Source organism: Pelophylax lessonae, assembly GCF_965119305.1.
Source record: "Pelophylax lessonae genome assembly, contig: HAP1_SCAFFOLD_146, whole genome shotgun sequence".
Taxonomy (NCBI): domain Eukaryota; kingdom Metazoa; phylum Chordata; class Amphibia; order Anura; family Ranidae; genus Pelophylax; species Pelophylax lessonae.
The window spans coordinates 281,565-303,748 of NW_028120134.1; the positions used below are offsets into that span (position 1 = coordinate 281,565).

The 22,184-nt window shown below is 45.6% G+C and overlaps 1 protein-coding gene across 1 annotated transcript in view; it reads right to left on the reverse strand.

Annotated features, from left to right (window-relative positions):
* The window catches only part of LOC309543506 (uncharacterized protein), a 194,277-nt gene extending 193,058 nt beyond the window's left edge, over positions 1-1,219 (reverse strand). Inside the window, exon 1 of the mRNA XM_082275981.1 lies at positions 1,081-1,219. Coding sequence (XP_082132107.1) covers positions 1,081-1,132 — 52 coding nt within the window. The 5' untranslated portion in view covers positions 1,133-1,219. The remainder of the gene's footprint in view (positions 1-1,080) is intronic.
* Between the last annotated feature and the right edge of the window lie 20,965 nt (positions 1,220-22,184).

The following is a 22,184-nucleotide window of genomic DNA, read 5'->3' on the forward strand; positions in this document are numbered from 1 at the left end:
CTCCTGGGCTGTGGGAAGGCGGCTGTCCTCGGTATGGAGTCCCGGGTGGAAAGGCCCCTCCTGGGCTGTGGGAAGGCGGCTGTCCTCGGGATGGAGTCCCGGGTGGAAAGGCCCCCCCTGGGCTGTGGGAAGGCGGCTGTCCTCAGGATGGAGTCCCGGGTGGAAAGGCCCCTTCTGGTATATGGGAAGGTGGCTGTCCTCGGGATGAAGTCCCGGCTGGAAAGGCACCTCTTGGGATGTGGGAAGGCGGCTGTCCTCGGGATGGAGTCCCGGGTGAAAAGGCCCCTCCTGGTATGTGGGAAGGCGGCTGTCCTCAGGTGATGGTGGAGGTTGAATTTTGTCATATAGAAGTTCTGAGACCCCCAGATGTGCGCTGTGTGAGACCCCGATAACGGACGGAACTGAAGATTGGTGGTTCTGTGTATGGACAGCAAAGAGCGGAATCCACACACCGGGGAAAACCCGAGAGAAGAGGAACCACAGGAGGTCCGGGGAATGGGACTACAATATGGAAACTTTATAGAAGCAATATGCAAAGAAACATAGAGATAAATAGTAAATGCAGAGTAGGGAATGCTGATACTGCAGGAATTTCCTGGATGCCCCCCGTGCTCCCTACTCTGCATTTACTATTCTGGTGCCTCTGTCCTCGGGTTCTCGGTGTGATTGCAGTTTCTGTTTTTTGGTAACGGATCCACCCAACAATGCAGAGAGATGGTGGGCTCCGTATTTACCCCCCCCCCCCGTAGGGTCCCGCCACCACAAGCCGTGCCATTTATCTACACACTGCTACCGCCATACTCAACTGTCACTGAACTACACCCCCACCTAACTGTCCTACACTGCAATAATAATCACACCCCCACCTAACTGTCCTATACTGCAATAATAATCACACCCCCACCTACCTGTCCTATGCTACAATAATAATCACACCCTCACCTACCTGTCCTATGCTGCAATAATATTCACACCCCCACCTACCTGTTCTATGCTGCAATAATAATCCCACCCCCCGCCCTGTCACCGTCCTCTCTAATATCACCCACACATAGTGTAGTGCAGTAGAAGGGGACTTACCTGCTGAGGTGAGTGCTGTCAGCAGTATGTAGAGGATATTTGAGGGTCTCATCGTCCCCAGAATTCTGGTTTCTTCCTACAGTAACATGGCCGAGGTTTCCATATCAGCAGAGAATTTACTTTCAGTTTAAAAGAAACTTCTCACTTCCTGAGAGGAGAATAACCCCCACCATCCGGAGAGAGGAGACCGAGCACGCCACCTGGAGGACAGAGAGAGATACTGCCTACTGTATACTGACACTGATCATATATATACTGTATCCCACAAAAATCTTTTCATGTGACAACACTAAAGAAATGAGACTTTGCTACAATGTAAAGTAGTGAGTGTACAGCTTGTATAACAGTGTAAATTTACTGTCCCCTCAAAATAACTCAACACACAGCCATTAATGTCTAAACCGCTGGCAACAAAAGTCAGTACACCCCTAAGTGACAATCTCCACATTGGGCCCAATTAGCCATTTTCCCTCCCCGGTGTCATGTGACTCGTTAGTGTTACAAGGTCTCAGGTGTGAATGGGGAGCAGGTGTGTTAAATTTGGTGTTATCGCTCTCACTCTCTCATACTGGTCACTGGAAGTTCAACATGGCACCTCATGGCAAAGAACTCTCTGAGGATCTGAAAAAAAGAATTGTTGCTCTACATAAAGATGGCCTAGGCCAGTGATGGTGAACCTTAGCACCCCAGATGTTTTGGAACTACATTTCCCATGATGCTCATGCACCCTGCAGTGTAGTTGAGGATCATGGGAAATGTAGTTCCTAAACATCTGGGGTGCCAAGGTTCACCATCACTGGCCTAGGCTATAAGAAGATTGCAAAGACCCTGAAACTGAGCTGCAGCACGGTGACCAAGACCATACAGCAGTTTACCAGGACAGGTTCCACTCAGAACAGGCCTCACCATGGTCCACCAAAGAGGTTGAGTGCTGTGCTCAGGGTCATATCCAGAGGTTGTCTTTGGGAAATAGAGGTATGAGTGCTGCCAGCATTGCTGCAGAGGTTGAAGGGGTGGGGGAGGGGTCAGCCTGTCAGTGCTCAGACCATACGCCGCACACTGCATCAAATAGGAAATAGTGCAAAGCTATCAGCGCAATAATATAAAATGTAAACTTTAAAAAATATACTGTATATTCCATGACAAAAACAATCAAAGATAAACTCTAAGAATGAACTGACAATGATCAGCCGCAAACACTAATTGTGCTCCCACTACACAAAGCATAAATTCAAAATCAAAAAACGTGCTGCGCTAGATCATATATAAGTGCCAATAAATATCAAATCCTAAAAAAACATAATCCAAATAATCCCATAAGTGGGAATCAAATGAGAAAAAAGTCCATGTGATAAAGTGATGCTGTATTCTCAAACGCAAACCACCTTCGTGAACGCGCTCCACCACCACCAATCCAAGCCTCTCACCTTAGTTTCTGAGCCAGGAGTCACCCAAGGTCAGATACAGCAGTTCCCCCCACAGGGGTAATGAATGCTCAGCAGGATAACACAGGAAGAATGTCCGGGATCCAGCGGCTCAAATACCCATATAGGAAAAACCAGGTGGGGAAGGAAATAGAACACAAGAGATCTAATGCAAGGTAAAAGCAATTTATTCCATAAATCCACTTACAGGAACCAGCACTAAACTGTGCGAGTATAACAGCGGTTTGTGAAGAGAGAGAGAGGATGCGACATTGGCAGCTAGGCTCCGCCCCCTGTACACGTTACGTCAGAGCGCAGGGCTTTGACTTCATCAGCAAGGCCGACGTCGCATCCTCTCTCTCTCTTCACAAACCGCTGTTATACTCACACAGTTTAGTGCTGGTTCCTGTAAGTAGATTTATGGAATAAATTGCTTTTACCTTGCATTAGATCTCTTGTATTCTATTTCCTTCCCCACCTGGTCTTTCCTATATGGGTATTTGAGCCTGCTGAGCATTCATACCCCCTGTGGGGACTTCTGTATCTGACCTTGGGTGACTCCTGCGCGGGGCTTTTTTTCTCAGAGAATAGGTACAGGAACTCCCACCCTCCAAGTCACTCCTTGTCTCTACCCATACCTACCTACGAGCACTGTCCCTTGGTTCCACCACCTACCCATCTCCTAGTACTACCCTAAAATACAGGACTGAGTATCCTTTGTTGTGCTAAGTAATTTGTATGGAATTTGTTAATAAGATAAGCAGTATAATAAAAACCCCTGCAGCCAGTAACAATAGACCTCCTGGCCACAACAGATCCCTCTCGCAATAATGGACCACCAGCAACATAAGACCCACCCCAAGTAAAAATAGATCCCCTAACAGCAACAGCAGACCTTCCCAGCAACAATATACCTACCTACAAAAAAAAAAAAAAAACCCCTCCAGCAAGAAAGATCCCCCAGCAGCTAGCATTAACAGACCCTGCAGCCCAGCCCAGCACCCTTTGACATACATTCAGTGGAAGAGGTGGCGGAACTGCGTTCCCCCACGTTCCCGCTGAAAAAAAGCCTTGCTCCTGGGTCAGAAACTAGGGTGAGAGACTTGGATTGGTGGTGGAGCGCGTTCACAAAGGTGGTTTGCGTTTGGAAATACAGCATCACTTTATCACATGGACTTTTTTCTCATTTGATTCACACTGCATCAAATTGGTCTGCATGGCTGTCATCCCAGAAGGAAGCCTCTTCTAAAGATGATGCACAAGAAAGCCTGCAAACAGTTTGCTGAAGACCAGTGCCATCTTAAGAGCATTAAAGGGCCCCGGGTAATGTAGTGCATTGGGGCCCCGTCTACACAATCACCCATGAGAATAAAAATGCGAATTATTGATAAGGTCATATTTATTGGTACAGCAGTGCCAGGCTAATGACAGTTTCCAAGTTGGGCGGCTGGGTCCAGTGACCACACACGGATGGGAATCAGACTCAGCTGTCCTGTGTGTGCCTGTTCCTGTGGAGGCGGACAGACATTCCTGCAGTTGTGGGCTCCCCTTCCATGGCCCAAGTGGCCTGACAGCAGCGCAGGGCTGACAGGCACTTGTGTCCTGCTAAGTTCAGCGGCGTGAGGCACACGGGAATTGGGACTAATGCTTGGCTGGGGCTGGGTCACTGGGCAGGTAGGGGCCCCCGGGCAACTGCTCAGTGTGCCCATTCAGTAGGATGACCCTGCTGAAGACAAGCAGACTAAGGACATGGATTACTGGAACCATCTCCTGTGCTCTGATGAGACCAAGATAAACTTATTTGGTGTCAGATGGTGTCAGGCGTGTGTGGGGGCAACCAGGTGAGGAGTACAAAGACAAGTGTGTCTTCCTACAGTCAAGCATGGTGGTGGGAGTGTCATGGTCTGGGGCTGCATGAGTGCTGCCGGCACTGGGGAGCTACAGTTCATTGAGGGAACCATGAATGCCAACATGTACTGTGACATACTGAAGCAGAGCATGATCCCCTCCCTTCAGAGACTGGGGGGCAGGGCAATATTCCAACATAACGACCCCAAACACCTCCAAGATGACCACTGCCTTGCTAAAGAAGCTGAGGGTAAAGGTGATGGACTGGCCAAGCGTCTCCAGACCTAAACCCTATTGAGCATCTGTGGGGATCCTCAAACAGAAGTTGGAGGGGCGCAAGGTCTCTAACATCCACCAGCTCTGTGATGTCATCATGGAGGAGGGGAAGAGGACTCCAGTGACAACCTGTGAAGCTCTGGTGATCTCCATGCCCAAGAGGGTTAAGGCAGTGCTGGAAAATAATGGCGGCCACACAAAATATTGACACTTTGGGCCCAATTTGGACATTGTCACTTAGGGGTGTACTGACTTGTGTTGCCAGCGGTTTAGACATTAATGGCTGTGTGTTGAGTTATTTTGAGGGGACAGCAAATTTACACTGTTATACAAGCTGTACACTCACTACTTTACATTGTAGCAAAGTCTCATTTCTTCAGTGTTGTCACATGGGAGGGGTGTACTTACTTTTGTCAGATACTGTACATGGACTCTGACACTGATCATATATACATACTAGGTCCTCCCTGGTCACATGTTTTATAGCAGAGACATAAAAGATTACGGCTTCGGTCAAAGTTCATTTCTGATGATAAACAGATAAATGTATATCACACAGGGCAAAGGTCACCTTCCACCCATCTTCCCCTCCCCCACAGATACATACTTACCTCCGTCTGTGACTGCCTCTCCTGGCTGCACCTGCACATTACACTCCTATACACTTTTATAGGGCCCATCCCCCTTCACAGGGCGGAGCTTTTTTTTTCCCCTTTCTGGGTCACCTAATTGCTGTGTTAGCCTCTGATTGGCTATCATAGTGATCAGTCAGTGATCCCGCCCCCTGTGTTTCTCTCTATGTGAATGGAGAGGAAAGATACATTGTATACAAATCTCATATATCATCCAATCCTTCCATACATCTCATCTATCATCCAATCATTCCATACATCTCATCTATCATCCAATCCTTCCATACATCTCATATATCATCCAATCATTCCATACATCTCATATATCATCCAATCATCCCATACATCTCATATATCATCCAATCATTCCATACATCTCATATATCCTCCAATCATCCCATACATCTCATATATCATCCAATCATCCCATACATCTCATATATCATCCAATCATTCCATACATCTCATATATCATCCAATCCTTCCATACATCTCATATATCATCCAATCATTCCATACATCTCATATATCATCCAATCATCCCATACATCTCATATATCATCCAATCATCCCATACATCTCATATATCATCCAATCATCCCATACATCTCATATATCATCCAATCATCCCATACATCTCACATATCATCCAATCCTTCCATACATCTCATATATCATCCAATCATTCCATACATCTCATATATCATCCAATCATCCCATACATCTCACATATCATCCAATCCTTCCATACATCTCGTATATCATCCAATCACTCCATACATCTCATATATCATCCAATCATCCCATACATCTCATATATCATCCAATCATCCCATACATCTCACATATCATCCAATCCTTCCATACATCTCATATATCATCCAATCATTCCATACATCTCATATATCATCCAATCATCCCATACATCTCACATATCATCCAATCCTTCCATACATCTCGTATATCATCCAATCACTCCATACATCTCATATATCATCCAATCATCCCATACATCTCATATATCATCCAATCATCCCATACATCTCATATATCATCCAATCATCCCATACATCTCACATATCATCCAATCCTTCCATACATCTCATATATCATCCAATCATCCCATACATCTCATATATCATCCAATCATCCCATACATCTCACATATCATCCAATCCTTCCATACATCTCATATATCATCCAATCCTTCCATACATCTCACATATCATCCAACCCTTCCATACATCTCATATATCATCCAATCACTCGATACATCTCATATATCATCCAACCCTTCCATACATCTCACATATCATCCAATCCTTCCATACATCTGACATATCATCCAATCCTTCCATACATCTCATATATCATCCAATCATTCCATACATCTCATATATCATCCAATCATTCCATACATCTCATATATCATCCAACCCTTCCATACATCTCATATATCATTAAATCCTTCCATATATCTCATATATCATCCCATACATCTCATATATCATCCAATCATCCAATCCTTCCATACATCTCACATATCATCCAATCATCCAGGCTTGATTCTGCGTGTAGTTGGAGGAGCAAGTGATAATGAGAGCGAACTGTTGTAAACAGAGGTGGCCAGGTCAGGACAGGACAGGGGAGAGATTATGTCATGTAGGTCGTCAGTAGCAGAATAGAGGAGAGAGGGGTTAAAGTGATGAAGGTTCCTACAGGTAATTGTTTGCTGCTTTGGGGGATGGGTGATTTGAGGCAAGGATACAGTGAAACTGATGAGGTTGTGATCAGAGAGAGGAAAGGAGGTGTTGGTGAGGTTGTCAGCAGAGCAGAGATGGGAGAATATAAGTGTTACGGCACCCCGGACACAAAAGGGTTAAAACAGTTTAGGAGATCTTCCCCTTCCAGAGCTACAGGCACAGCTACTTGCAGGACACCAAACTCCCGAACCGGAAACCAAGGAATGATGCAAACAGTGTAGCTGGAACCTTATGAATGCTGCATACAGCTGAATAGGAAAAACCATATGAAGGGTTTACACTCCTAGCAGTCAAACTGGAACAGCATACAATAAATCCCCCCAATAACGAGACAAAGCTCCGAGTTGAGGGTAAAACAGGAACAACATTTATTGGAAGAACACGGCACACTTTTATACAGAATTTGGAACATCCTGCCCCCAACAACCGCTTTCCTATTGGTCAATTGTAAAGTACCTGCAGTTCCCCATAAGGTCCTCTCCAGCCATGCAAATGAGTGCTTGAAAATGAGTCAGCAGTGATTGGTCAGATAGCTTGACCAGAAGGACTGCCATGTGCAAGGAGACAGAAGCCCCAGGGGGCAATCAATGTACACAATAGCCAGACACAGGACAATGGTTCCCTAACGAGCCCTCAATACACATTACTCTGAGTGTCACTACATCCCTTAGCAGACAACAGGTAAGGTCATTAGCACACCTGACAATAGGTGAATGGAAAGCCACCTCAGACCAAAAGCAACATTGTTTAGACAGCCCGTCTCCACATTGAACTTCCTGGAATGACCATATTAGGAGTGCACTTCCTGTGCCTTACAGTGTACAGGAATAAGGTAGATCTCCATATTTCCCATTCCCAACTGTCCCATTTGAAATAGTCCAAACCATATTCTCAGTGTACACCACCCTCCCGGTCACCCTGCATCCATAAAAGATGCAGGGTGACTTAAACATAAGAAAGCCACACAAGGCTGGACATGGTGTCTCCCAGTCTCTTTAAAGAAATTTGGGGTCCACAACCCCCATGCCCAAAGTGACTCCTGTCACATTTCTCCCCTTTTCCAAACAGACTAACAGGGTATCTGACCTTCTGCCGGTCAGTGCCCTTGTTAGTCCAGCAGCCCACCCACAAAACAGAAACAGCAGTACAGCCCACCCAAAATAACTGGTTACTACACCTGGGTAGAAGAGAAATTTGTCCATGTCCAGGTGCCTCACCTTGGCTGTGTGGGGGACTGGTAGACTGCCTTGGTGGGTTGCTGAGTGGGCAGAGACCAGCGGTACTCTGCCCTGTTGCAAGCGCTACCACGGAAGTAGCCTGGTTGCAGCCTGGTTGTTGGAGGGGGAGACCGACTGTCTCCCCTTTAGATACACCACCATACTGCGGTAGGGAGAGACCGACTGTCTCCCCTTTAGATAACCCACCATGCTGCTGTGGGGGAAGACTGGCTGTCTCCCCTTTGGCTAAACAGCCCTGTTGCTGTGGGATGGAGACTGGGCTCCCAATTCCCAATGAAATATTCTGCCGCTGTGGGATGGAGACTGGGCTCCCAATTCCCAATAAAATACTCTGCCGCTGTGGAATGGAGACTGGGCTCCCAATTCCCAATGAATCCATCTGCTGCTGGGGGACAGGACCAACTGTGTCTGCCCCCTGTAACTCAGCCTGCCGCTGGGGAATGGAGACTCGGCTCCCAATTCCCAATACATCAGGCTGCCGCTGGGGAATGGAGACTGGGCTTCCAATTCCCTGCACTTCACTCGGCTGCTGTGGGATGGAGACTGGGCTCCCAATTCCCAACAAATCAAACTGTCCATGGGGAGAGGGGGTAACAAGCTCCTCTCCCAAATATACTTCCAGCCCCTGGGGAGGGAGACCGACTGTCTCTGCTCCCAATACAGTGTCCTGTTGCCTCGGAAAGGAGACTAGGCTCTCTGTTTCCTGCAGGACACTCTGCTGCTGTGGAATGGAGACTGGGCTCCCAAATCCCAATAAATCAGGCTGCCGCTGGGGAATGGAGACTGGGTTCTCCTCTTCCCTTAACTGTACCTGCCGCTAGAGTTCCTCCCAACGTGCTAGCTGGCCCTCTCTCTCTGCCCTGTCTAGCAGAGACATGAACACTTAGTTCCTCATGAACCGCTTGGATCTCTCCAGTGGATTGGGTCCGAAGAAGCTCAGCCGTAACCACACCATACGGTCATATTCTTTCAGAGAATATCTGTACTCCACTGCTGGTTCCATCCTGTTGCTTTAAGGGTTGCTGTACTGAGACATGCGTTGCCCCCAACTTGTAAATCCACGGAATGGTGTCTCCTGTAGCTGTCCTTCTGGCTGTGGGAACGATCCCGCCGCTTGCCACCAATTGTTACGAACCTCAGCGTAAAAAGGAATGAAACCGCCGTTTAGTGGATGTACCACCTTTGCAGCATGTACGAATTACCCCTGTAGCACACCAGCATACGAATAATCATCCACAGAGAGCCACAAACAATCGAACGGCTTTCTGTATAATAAATCCCCCTCCAAAAACGAGACAAAGCTCCGAGTTGAGGGTAAAACAGGAACAACATTTATTGGAAGAACACAGCACACTTTTATACAGAATTTGGAACATCCTGCCCCCAACAACCGCTTTCCTATTGGTCAATTTTAAAGTACCTGCAGTTCCCCATAAGGTCCTCTCCAGCCATGCAAATGAGGGCTTGAAAATGAGTCCGCAGTGATTGGTCAGATAGCTTGACCAGAAGGACTGCCATGTGCAAGGAGACAGAAGCCCCAGGGGGCAATCAATGTACACAATAGACAGACACAGAACAATGGTTCCCTAACGAGCCCTCAATACACATTACTCTGAGTGTCAATACATCCCTTAGCAGACAACAGGTGAGGTCATTAGCACACTTGATAATAGGTGAATGGAGAGCCACCTCAGACCAAAAGCAACATTGTTTAGACAGCCCGTCTCCACATTGAACTTCCTGGAATGACCATATTAGGAGTGCACTTCCTGTGCCTTAGTGTACAGGAATAAGGTAGATCTCCATATTTCCTGAGAGATATGGGTAATGCATATACTGTCCCATTTGAAATAGTCCAAACCATATTCTCAGTGTACACCACCCTCCCGGTCACCCTGCATCCATAAAAGATGCAGGGTGACTTAAACATAAGAAAGCCACACAAGGCTGGACATGGTGTCTCCCAGCCTCTTTAAAGAAATTTGGGGTCCACAACCCCCATGCCCAAAGTGACTCCTGTCACAATAAGGTATAGGGTATTACCATTGGAGTGAGTGGAAGTGTGTGTCCATTGGGTTAGGTCAGAAGAGGAGGTTAGGTTGAGGAGTTGAGCTGTAGCTGGGCTGTTATCATTGGCAGGGATGTTGAAGTCACCAAGAATGATAGTGGGTGTTTCAGAGGAGAGAAAGCAGCAAAGTCATCAAAAAAGCGTGATGCTGGTCCAGGGGGCCGATAGATTGCTGCAATCCTTAGAGAAATGGGAGAAAACAGACGAATACAATGTATCTCAAAAGAAGAGCGTGACAGAGAGGGTGTAACGCTCCTGCGTTTTATGTATGATGTGGATTTTCAGCTGCAGAAATATTCCACTTCAGTAGTCATGTAGAGAAACGCTGAGACACCATTCCCAACTCTCAATGACTCATCATGTGTGGAGGATCTCAATTCAGCAAGTAAATACACACACTCAATAAGATGTTTCCTAGAGTGGCTTATGTATATAGTAACACAGTGATGATAGGCTGAAGAGACAGGTTGGGTAGAGATGGTAGATGACGGACACTTGAAAGGAAATGTTCTTGAAAGTAAGATAGTAGCAGATGAGATGCAGATAGGTTTAGCAATCATGTATGGTAGCAGATGACAGAGTAGCAGGTGGACATACAAGAGAGATCAACCCAGTGCAAGAACAGGTGGTAGTAGGCTCAAGAGCTAGCAATCTTAGGTAATGCAGATGTAGTAATAGTCCTTAGTATGCAGAGCTAGATAGTGTAAGCTTTAGTATGAAAGTTATAGAGGTTTCCCCTACGGGGTACTTATCACTAATAGCAATGTAGCAGAGGAGAGGTTCGGCAAGAGCGGATGATCCGGTAGCGGGATACAGGGATCAGCGCAGCGTGGTTCCGACAGCGAGGTAAGCTTGCAAGCATGAGAGCTTCAAGACAGGTTAGCATCAAGGCACAAAGCAGTTTGAACGAACACATGTGAGTGAGAGCTAGTGATTTAAATAGCTGTTCAGTCCGGCGCTCAGTGATGATGTCAGCACTCTTAAAGGGAAACACACCTATATGTGCTTCATCTATCTAGGTAGATGGAAAGCACCCGGAAATGATGTGATAGGAGGCACTGAGAGTGCCAGGACCTTACAGTACCCCCCCGTAAGGCCGGCTCCGGAAGGCCTCTAAGGCTGGTTGTTGATATAAGAATCGGAAAACACTGGTTGCCGATATGAGAATCGGATAATACTGGTTGCCGATACGAGAATCGGATAAGACTGGTTACCGATACGAGAATCGGAAAAGACTGGTTGCCGATACGAGAATCGGATAATACTGGTTGCCGATACGAGAATCGGATAAGGCTGGTTGCCGATACGAGAATCGGATAAGACTGGTTGCCGATACGAGAATCGGATAAGACTGGTTGCCGATAGGAGAATCGGAAAAGACTGGTTGCCGATACGAGAATCGGATAAGGCTGGTTGCCGATACGAGAATCGGATAAGACTGGTTGCCGATACGAGAGTCGGAAAAGACTGGTTGCCGATACGAAAATCGGATCAGGTTGGTAACCGATGTGAGAATCGGATCACTTGTTGCCGATATGAAAATCGGATCAGGTTGGTAACCGATCTGAGAATCGGATCACTTGTTGCCGATATGAAAATCGGATCAGGTTGGTATAGGCCAATCCTGAATGTAGGATATCTTACTCATGTCCATCTCGATTCCTGTTTTGGATATGATGTAGCCTAGAAACAGTATCTCTTCTTTATGAAACAAGCATTTTTTCAGTTTCACATAAAGGTTGTGTGCAAGCAATCTCGATAATACTAGTCTTACATGTCTTATGTGTTCAGACAGGGATCGTGAGTATATAAGTATATCGTCCAGATATACCACAACACAGACATCTAGTATCTAGTAAGTCTCTGAAAATATCGTTTATAAATCGTTGAAAAACTGCAGGGGCGTTGCATAGCCCGAATGGCATTACAAGATATTCGAACAATCCGTATCTGGTTCTGAATGCAGTCTTCCACTCGTGTCCATCACGGATTCGAATGAAAATTGTATGCTCCTTTCAGGTCCAATTTTGAAAAATAGGTAGCTCCACGCACCTGCTCAATGAGCTCAGGGATAAGCGGTAGAGGATAGCGATCTTTTATTGTAATAGCATTCAATTGCCTATAGTCGATGATAGGCCTGAGACTTGAGTCCTTATTGCGGACAAAAAAGAGTCCTGCTGCTGTGGAAGAAGTGGAAGGTCTAATAAAACCTTTTTCCAAATTCTCATCCAAATAGTCTTTGACATGGGAAAGTGCATCCTGTGAAAGAGGATAAACATGACCGAACGGCAATTTGCTATTTGGGAGTAGATCAATGCTACAATCATAGTCTCGATGGGGAGGTAGTGCTTGAGCATTTTTCTCAAGAAAAACCTGAGAGATCCTGATAACATAGTGGTGCAATCTCATCTGTCACCACAGACAGTATCTTCCCGAAAGACGGGAGGTTACACGTACCCTCGCAATAGCAAGAGAGGAAGGTCAGGGTCCGTTCCTTCCAATCTATGGTTGGTTGATGTGTGTGCAACCAGGGAAGTCCCAAAACAATGGGAAAGTGAGGTGAAGGTATTAGATCGAAGGTAGTGGTCTCCATATGAGACCCGTTAGTAATGACTAGGAGTGCCTGTGTCTGATCAGTGATCGGACCAGAGGATAAAGGAACACCGTTAATAAGACTCACTGAGACAGGTTTAAGTTTAGAAATACTGTAATAGGAACTTTATTTAAAGCAGCAAAACGTATGTCAATATAATTTCCACAAGATCCTGTGTCAATCATGGCCTTAGTAGTAATCCTGTTCTGGTCCCACTGTAATGTTAAGCAAACAGAAAGGTAAGGGTTAGTGATTGAAGTTGTCAATCCCCCTAGGAGGACATGTGAACACTCACCCTTCTTTTTGTAGACTAGGGGACAGACGTTTATCTTGTGATCCGGGGATGCACAGTACAAGCAGAGATTACGAGATCGTCTTCTGGCTCTTTCCATAGTTGATAGAGGTGGGCGTATGGTTCCTACCTCCATAGGAACGGGGTCAACGGCCGAAATCCGAGAAGAACTGGATAATGGCATTCCCATTTTCTCAGCCTTTCTTTCTCGTAGTCTTCTATCTATGGTGATACTGAGTTGTATCAATGCATCCAGGGTTTTTGGCAGATCCGCTCGGGCGAGCTCGTCTTTAACGGCCTCTGATAGGCCAAGCCTAAATTGGGTTTTCAGAGATGCATCATTCCATTCTGAATCAAGGGTCCATCTCTTGAATTCTGCGACAAAGTCTTCTACAGGTCTCCCACCTTGTTTCAAGGATCTTAATTGAAGATCGGCAGTACTCTGCCTATTGGGATCATCATATAGGCTAGTGAGTTCTGCTAGGAACAAGGCATAGGAGTTGAGAAGCTGCTCGCTTTTCTCAAAAAGAGAGTCTGCCCAGGCCCGAGGATTGCCTGTTAGGTAAGAAATAATAGTACAAACCCTAATGTGATCAGTAAGGTAGGTACGGGGTTTTAGCAAGAAAAGTAACTCACATGCGTTTTTAAATTCGCGAAATTTTTTGCGATCGCCTGTAAATACCAAAGGAGGATTTATTTTGGGTTCAGGGGACTGAGCAGTGGTAAGTTGTGTCAGTCTAATTACCTGCTGCGACAGAGCCTGATTGTCTTCTTTTAATTCAGCAAGTGCGTGTATTAACGCAGTTACATGCTGTTTTAATTGTGTCATCTGAGTGGTTATTTCTGCTGAATCCATTTGTGGTTCGTTCAATCTGTAACGCTCCTGCGTTTTATGTATGATGTGGATTTTCAGCTGCAGAAATATTCCACTTCAGTAGTCATGTAGAGAAACGCTGAGACACCATTCCCAACTCTCAATGACTCATCATGTGTGGAGGATCTCAATTCAGCAAGTAAATACACACACTCAATAAGATGTTTCCTAGAGTGACTTATGTATATAGTAACACAGTGATGATAGGCTGAAGAGACAGGTTGGGTAGAGATGGTAGATGACAGACACTTGAAAGGAAATGTTCTTGAAAGTAAGATAGTAGCAGATGAGATGCAGATAGGTTTAGCAATCATGTATGGTAGCAGATGACAGAGTAGCAGGTGGACATACAAGAGAGATCAACCCAGTGCAAGAACAGGTGGTAGTAGGCTCAAGAGCTAGCAATCTTAGGTAATGCAGATGTAGTAATAGTCCTTAGTATGCAGAGCTAGATAGTGTAAGCTTTAGTATGAAAGTTATAGAGGTTTCCCCTACGGGGTACTTATCACTAATAGCAATGTAGCAGAGGAGAGGTTCGGCAAGAGCGGATGATCCGGTAGCGGGATACAGGGATCAGCGCAGCGTGGTTCCGACAGCGAGGTAAGCTTGCAAGCATGAGAGCTTCAAGACAGGTTAGCATCAAGGCACAAAGCAGTTTGAACGAACACATGTGAGTGAGAGCTAGTGATTTAAATAGCTGTTCAGTCCGGCGCTCAGTGATGATGTCAGCACTCTTAAAGGGAAACACACCTATATATGCTTCATCTATCTAGGTAGATGGAAAGCACCCGGAAATGATGTGATAGGAGGCACTGAGAGTGCCAGAACCTTACAGAGGGAGGGTTTGGAAGGACTTTGTAGGTGCTTTGCGGGGATAAAATGAATCCAACTCCACCTCCTTTCTGTCCGTTGGGTCTGGGGGAGTCCAGTGGAGGCCACCATAGAGGGCAGCAGGAGAAGCAGAGTCAAAATTTTGAAGCCAAGTTTCAGTTATGGCGAGTATGTTAAAGCTATGAGAGATAAAAAGGTCGTGCACAGATGTGAGCTTGTTACAGATGGAGCGAGCATTCCAAAGGGCGCATGAGATTGGGGGGCTGGTTTTAGGAAGCAGGGGGACAGAAATTAAACTGAGTGGATTGCGGCTGTTGTCAGAGGAGGGGTGTCGGATATGTGGTTTGCAGTAAGAAAATGGAGGGCCCGGATTTGGGGAAATGTCCCCTGAGGCTAGAAGAAGGAGGGTGAGAAAGGCAAGATGGGAGTGGGATGTGTATGAGCGCACATGTCTAATTGCCCTGCTGTTTAGGTTAGCATGTGAGCTCAGCAACTGAAGGAGGTGATGGGTGCAGTGGTAGGGAGAGGGCAGGAGTGAGGGTGCTATGTGTATTCTGTGGGGTGGAGAAGAGGGGTAGTGTAAGGATATTGAAGATAGAAGACATCATTGTGAGAAAGAAGAGTAGAAGGAGCATGTTTGTGAATAGAAAGTGGGAATCTGACTTCAAGTAGATTAAATTAAATGTCGAGTGCTGGTTTACTTGCAGTCTTTCAAGAGTTCTTGTTATATCTTCATGCAGCTTTAGTTATCCTGCTGTAGTTAAATTGTGGTGGTGAAACTGTGCAACACTCGTGACTGAGACACTCAGGAATGAGACATGGGGTCTGCACCTTGCCCTGTCTGCGCCTCCCCCTAGAATGCTTTAAATTTATAGGGAGATTGTGTGGGCAAGCATTTGTCAATTGATCAATATTGACATGCCAATAGCCACTCGCATCCTGGTGGGTGCAGGCATTTAGCTTGCGATAGTCCACAGGGAACCGCATGCTTCCATCTTTCTTGCATACTAAGATGACAGGGGCAGCCCATGGGCTGTGGCTCTCCCAGATTACCCCCTCTGTAGCATTTTATGGATCAAGTCCTTGACCTCCTGGCATATATGACAGTACCACTCCTGGGTGAATCAGGTGGTCTATTGCCTCAGCACAGCCATAGTCCTCAGGGTTAGCGGCACAGACCAGTAGGTGCTTCTTCAGTAACTGATGGAGAAGACATTACTGAGGCAGAGGATAGCCCTAAAAAGGAATAGCCAGTTGTTCGAGCAGCTGTCTGTATTATTCATTGTTCAGCAAGGTCAAGGCCCCTTGTAATGAAGCATAGATGACTTCCACTCCTTGTTGGGCCCTAGAGATGCAGTGACCGGGTACCGCATAAAGATCTGCAATAGTGGTGTGATTCGAGAGTGGGTCCGGGGAGGTTCTCAAGTTGCTGAGCTGGAATAGCACCTTGCCCCTGTGGACAATGGACAAGGTGCGGGCTGCCAACCACTCCCCTGATACCCCCAAGTCTCTGCAGGACTCCACTATTGCTGTGGCTCCTTGCAGCTTCTTGTGAGCCCCAATGGGCAGAGACCAGACAACGTCTCGGAGGGGCACCAGGAGTAGCTTTGATTTGGGGGGCATATTATTGTGGAAATGTTATTAATATTTATGTGGACATTTCTTTAGGATGTATTTTTAGTTAAATTGCCATTATGTCTCCCAGTGTCGGTTTACCGGTAATCGCTATGCACAGCGAATATTGCTTTAACTGGCATTGAGGAAAGACCTGTTAGTGGAAATCTTCCATTAAATGAGTGCATACCATTCACCTGATCTCCCAAACGGCAGGCGCTCTGAGCAGCTGCAGCTGGAGAGAACGCCGGTCCGGATCTATGGCAGTGCAATGCGAACTCCACCACACAAATGTATATCAGCCAGCCGGGGCCCCGGTATTCACTGCGGAGATATGTTTGTGATGTGGAATTCTTATTGGTTTGATAAGTATCTGCTCTTTAGCTGGAATAATGGCTGGTAGCTTTCTATTATGCTCGATCCGCATGATTGAAATACTGCTGCTATTTCCTTTACAGATATCGTCCCATTTACTGGAACAGTCGTATAATCACTATCAAATATGGTTTTTATGAACTATATTATATAGGATTCGCTCTAACAGGTTATGATGGGAGTGCCAGCGTATGGATTAGCGCAACCGCGTTCATGAGAATACACGCCATTTCCCTTGTATAGTGTTTTTACTACACGTGGGTCCGATGTTAGTAATAGTGCATGGTTCATCTTGCACCCAATGGCTGGAAACTTAGGCACATGTCTCCGCTCGTTCATGAACATACACTCCCCTTTCTGTTGAACTTTTGAATAAATACATGTGTGTGATTGGTTGTGTTGTATAGTCGCCACCTCTATTGTAAACTAGGCCTGCACGATATTGGAAAAAAAATATATTGCGATTTTTTTTTTCCAACGATATATATTGCGATATTGTGGGACCCGTCCTTTATATGGAGAAATATAAAGGAGGTTGGCTGCAGCCCACTTCAGAATATAACCCTGGAAGGGGTTATATAATAGATTATAAAAAGGAAGAGGAAGTGATTGGTGCTGCCAGTATATATGTGAAATACAATAAATAATCTATATTGACATGGTGTGTATACAAAAAGGGAAAAGTAGATGTATGTATGTATATGTAGAGGAAACTAAATTATTAATATATAAATATATAAATCATTAATATATAAATATATAAATCACCTCTGAATTATTAATAATTTATTTTCCTCTACATATACATACATACATACATACATACATCTACTTTTCCCTTTTTGTATACACACCATGTCAATAAAGATTATTTATTGTATTTCACACAGGGCCGTCTCTAATATTGATTGGACCCTGGGCAAACATTTTCTTGGGCCCCCCACCCCTGAGACATATAATAGCAGCTAGACTGAAAATCAGTTTACTGCAGCAGATCAGGCAGCGATTGCGATTGGTTGGTTGAGAGGTCCTCTGCGTGCAGAGTGCGGGGTTGGAGGTCCTCTGCATGCAGAGTGCAGGGTTGGGGGTCCTCTGCGTGCAGAGTGCAGGGTTGGGGGTCCTCTGTGCGCAGAGTGCAGGGTTGGGGGTCCTCTGTGTGCAGGGTTGGGGGTCCTCTGTGAGCAGGGATGGGGGTCCTCTGTGAGCAGGGATGGGGGTCCTCTGTGAGCAGGGATGGGGGTCCTCTGTGTGCAGGGATGGGGGTCCTCTGTGAGCAGAGTGCAGGGTTGAAGGCTGTGCTTTGTACATTTAAGTTATCCCCCCCCCAAAGTACATAGCTCTCCACCCCAGTTTAGAGCTCTAACCCCCCCCCCCCCCCCCCAGTACAAAGCTTTTTTCCTGTCCCAAATCCTCTCCCTACTACATTTGAAAAACTTCAGAGTGGGGATACTAAACAGCAGCTGCAACTTACACAGGAAGTCCGTGCACTGCAGGCTGCTGTCTTCACAGGAGCTCCTCAGCTTGTGTCTGTTAGTGATGTCCGGTTCATGAACGAATCGTTCTTTTGAATCGATTCTTTTCAGTGAACCGGATGACTCGGTTCTTCTTACTGAACGAGTCGTTGGAAACAGTTCAGTATTCAGTGAAGGAGAGCTGGTCTGGGCTGATGGTAATATAATCCTAGAGTGAGGAGCTCAGCTCCTCCCTCTAACCAATCAGCGTCTCCCAGGCCAGCACACTGAAGATCTGGCCAGAAACCGCTTGTATAATGAACCGTTTAGGGAGAAGAGTCGAATCATTTCCCTGATTAGTTCAGTACAGCGGTTACTGAGTCAAAGGAATTGAAACCTACGAGTCGGTCTCTGTGAACTCAGTACACTAAGAACCGTTCATCACCAGCAGCACATACAGCTGTATAAATGAAAAGCAGATTCTGCGCATGTGAACTGCATTCTGATGGGCAAACTTCACAGTTAACATTGCCAGCTATCAGATTTGTCCGGTTTTTACAGTGCATGCATAGCAAAAAGTCTAATTTTATTACTGTGGCCGAAGTACCCACACACAGTAGTAAAATCTGATCGTTATTCCTGTGCATAATCTGTAAAAACCGGACAGATCTGATAGCTGGCAATGTTAACTGTGAAGTTTGCCCATCAGAATACAGTTCACATGCACAGAAACCTGCTTTAAATATATACAGCTGTCACCTGAAGTCCTGAAAGTGTATTGTGTCTGACACATACCGTAGGCTTGAGAGAGCTCTGAGGAGCCAAGAAGGATTTAAATAAAAAAAAAAAAAACATCCCCAGAGAGCTGCCGAACCTATGAGTCACTCCTCTGATTCAGCTCTGTAGAATAGAATAGAGTTGAGTCGGAGCTTCGGTTCACTGCTTGTCAGTAGACTCAGCAAGTGAACCGAAGATTCGATTCAATGAATCGGTTCATTTCAGTGAGTGACTCGAAATGAACCGATTCACTTCAAAGAGTCGAACTTCCCATCACTAGTGTCTGTGTAGATTCCCCGCCCCCCTCTCTCTCATTCCTCTGCTCTCATATAGAGATGTGTAGAGCAGTGAGGGAGCTGAACGGCTGCAGAGAGAGGAGCGCTGTCACATGAAAATACAGAAGCAACGCTTCTGTATTGCAACGGACCGTAGTGAGCAACCAGGAAGTGACCAGCTCGGGAGACTGAACTCCGGCTGAAAGAAAGACCTGGTGGGCAGCAGCGCGAGCTCAAGGGGCAGCTACTTTGGGCCCCAGAGCAATGTGACGGCCCTGATTTCACATATATACTGCTACTGGTAGTGGTGGTAGGAGGCTGGAGCGGTGGATTAGAAAGGAGCCAGAGATGTATAGTAACGAAGTAGAACTACTTAAGTACTGTACTTAAGTACCGAAATGCGGTATCTGTACTTTCCTAGAGTAGAATTTTTTTCTCCTACTTCTACTTTTACTTCACTACATTTTTTCGATGATTTCGATACTTCTACTCAAGTATTTTTTTTTTTTTGCTGCATAGTTACTCGTTACTTTTAAAAAAATTACCATTGCCAGAACAGTAGATGGCAGGTTGCATAAAGCTCAAAAAAATGTGTATAACGTCATTTGTAAATCAGCGCATAGGAAAATAAAGGCTGTGTATAATAAAAGCTGCTATACCAAATCTTTCCAATAAAAAGAAAATATGAAACAAACAAATAAATGGTGCTACAGCGCTTAAAGTGCATCAAGAAACTACTAACAAACACAACTTGGCTGTGCGAATGAAGTGCCTGTGCAATCGATATAATATCATCGTTGCCCCCAGTGCCCTGCCCACACTCCACACAGTATCAAAAATAAAGTGACATGAATGTGCTAAAACCTAAATGCAGTGAAAAGAATTATTCCCACAATGTAACAGTAAATTCAATTCATATAAAATATGACAATAAATCACAATAAAATAAGTTATGAAATAAGTTAGGTCAGGTGCGTGCAACAAGTTGAAGTGTGTAAACCTATCTATAACGAAAAGTCCATAAATGAATTCTAGTGTGCAAATCTAAAGTGTGACTTCACTTGTCAGATGCTTCCACCTCCTTCAGTGCTCGATTGACCGACCAGCACACTTAATGGTGGTGGCACTGGTGGATAGCGTCTGGGTGGCACTGTGGCACTGACTGCACTGGTTCAAAAAGCCATATATATTTAATTATTTCAATTCTTATGGTGCCGCATGCAGAACAATTTATACATATTACTTTATAATTAAATAAAGACAAAAACGATGCTGGACTTGCAATGGTATGATGGGCCCTGGCCCTTTATTAACTATATTTAATAACTATATTAATTTAGTTCAGCCCCAAGGCTCGAACTAACCATATACATTAACGTAACAATAACTGTGATCCAGTCAAAAAACTCGGACCACCCATTGTATGACACCATACAAGAAACACACACCCATTCACAACACTAGGAACATAGGGAGGGCGGGAGGGACGAACTTCTTGGTCCTCTCCTGACGACTGATTTCAAACCGTTAATTCACTCCCTTATATAGGGAATAACTGTCACCTCCAGGATTGAAATTCCTCCAATCAATACAGTATATATATATATTTTTTTTTTTTTAAAATACCAATAGCCTTTTAGCTTTAACTGACCAATCTGACCAATAGCAATATTTACATTCTATACAGTACATTTTTACACACATTTTTTTTTTTTTGGTCTTGCCACGGCCCCATACATGCATGGTAGGTACTATGACCCGCCATGCATTTCAATCTTATAGATCCTCTCCTCATAAGATATTAATAACTTAAGATTAGGTGATGAACTTCTTGGCGGCCCTGGCAGGATGACGGGGACACCCGCCACTTCTGGAGCCGAGCCGCTGTGATTCCCCAACATGTGACAAAGTGACAGCCAGGAGATCTAGTGGCTAGTAGTGCTCAACAATACCGCTTTTATATATAAAAATGAAATAAAATGTACTGACTCACAATTTAATCAATCCCACAGCCTCGCTCGCGCCGCGGCCCGCAGAATCACTGTCATGATCATTAAGTTAAGACCGCACTGGAGGAGCCGTGCTGCCGTCTCCCCGCTCGAGGTCTCCGCCTCTAAACGTGTTGTGTGTCACTCAGACTCCACCCCTTAGGGCCCTTACTGAGAGGAGTTGTGACGCGGGAGGCGGGACGCGGGAGCAGGACTCGGAGCATTTTCTTCGTCATCTCATCTTCTCTATGAGGTGAGTGAGGTGGACCGTGGAGAGGGCCTAATCCTTGCCATGGCAAATGTGCCATTTGAGAATCAAATAATCAATATAAAATATTAAAGCGGAGTTCCACCCATTTTTAATAGGTTGGAATACATAGATCTTTGTAATCCCCTTTAAAATGGCTTTTACCAATGGAAACTTTTTTTTTTTTTTTTTTGCTAGTAAATACCTTAATTTTGGCTTTATTCCTCCTCTCCTCACTTCCGGGTCCGATCGGCGATGACGTCATTCGGCGATCCGCAGTGTCTGCTGGGATGTATTCTACTTGCAGTAGCTGTATCTGTACTGAGCCGTGCCTGCCCCGCCTCCGCCCCGCCTCCTCTCATTGAATTGCATTGTATGAATGTATTAAGGCTGTTCTCTGCCCAGCCTCCGCCCCGCCTCCTCTCAATACAACTCAATGAGAGGAGGCGGGGCGGAGGCGGGGCAGGCACGGCTCAGTACAGATACAGCTACTGCAAGTAGAATACATCCCAGCAGACACTGCGGATCGCCGAATGAC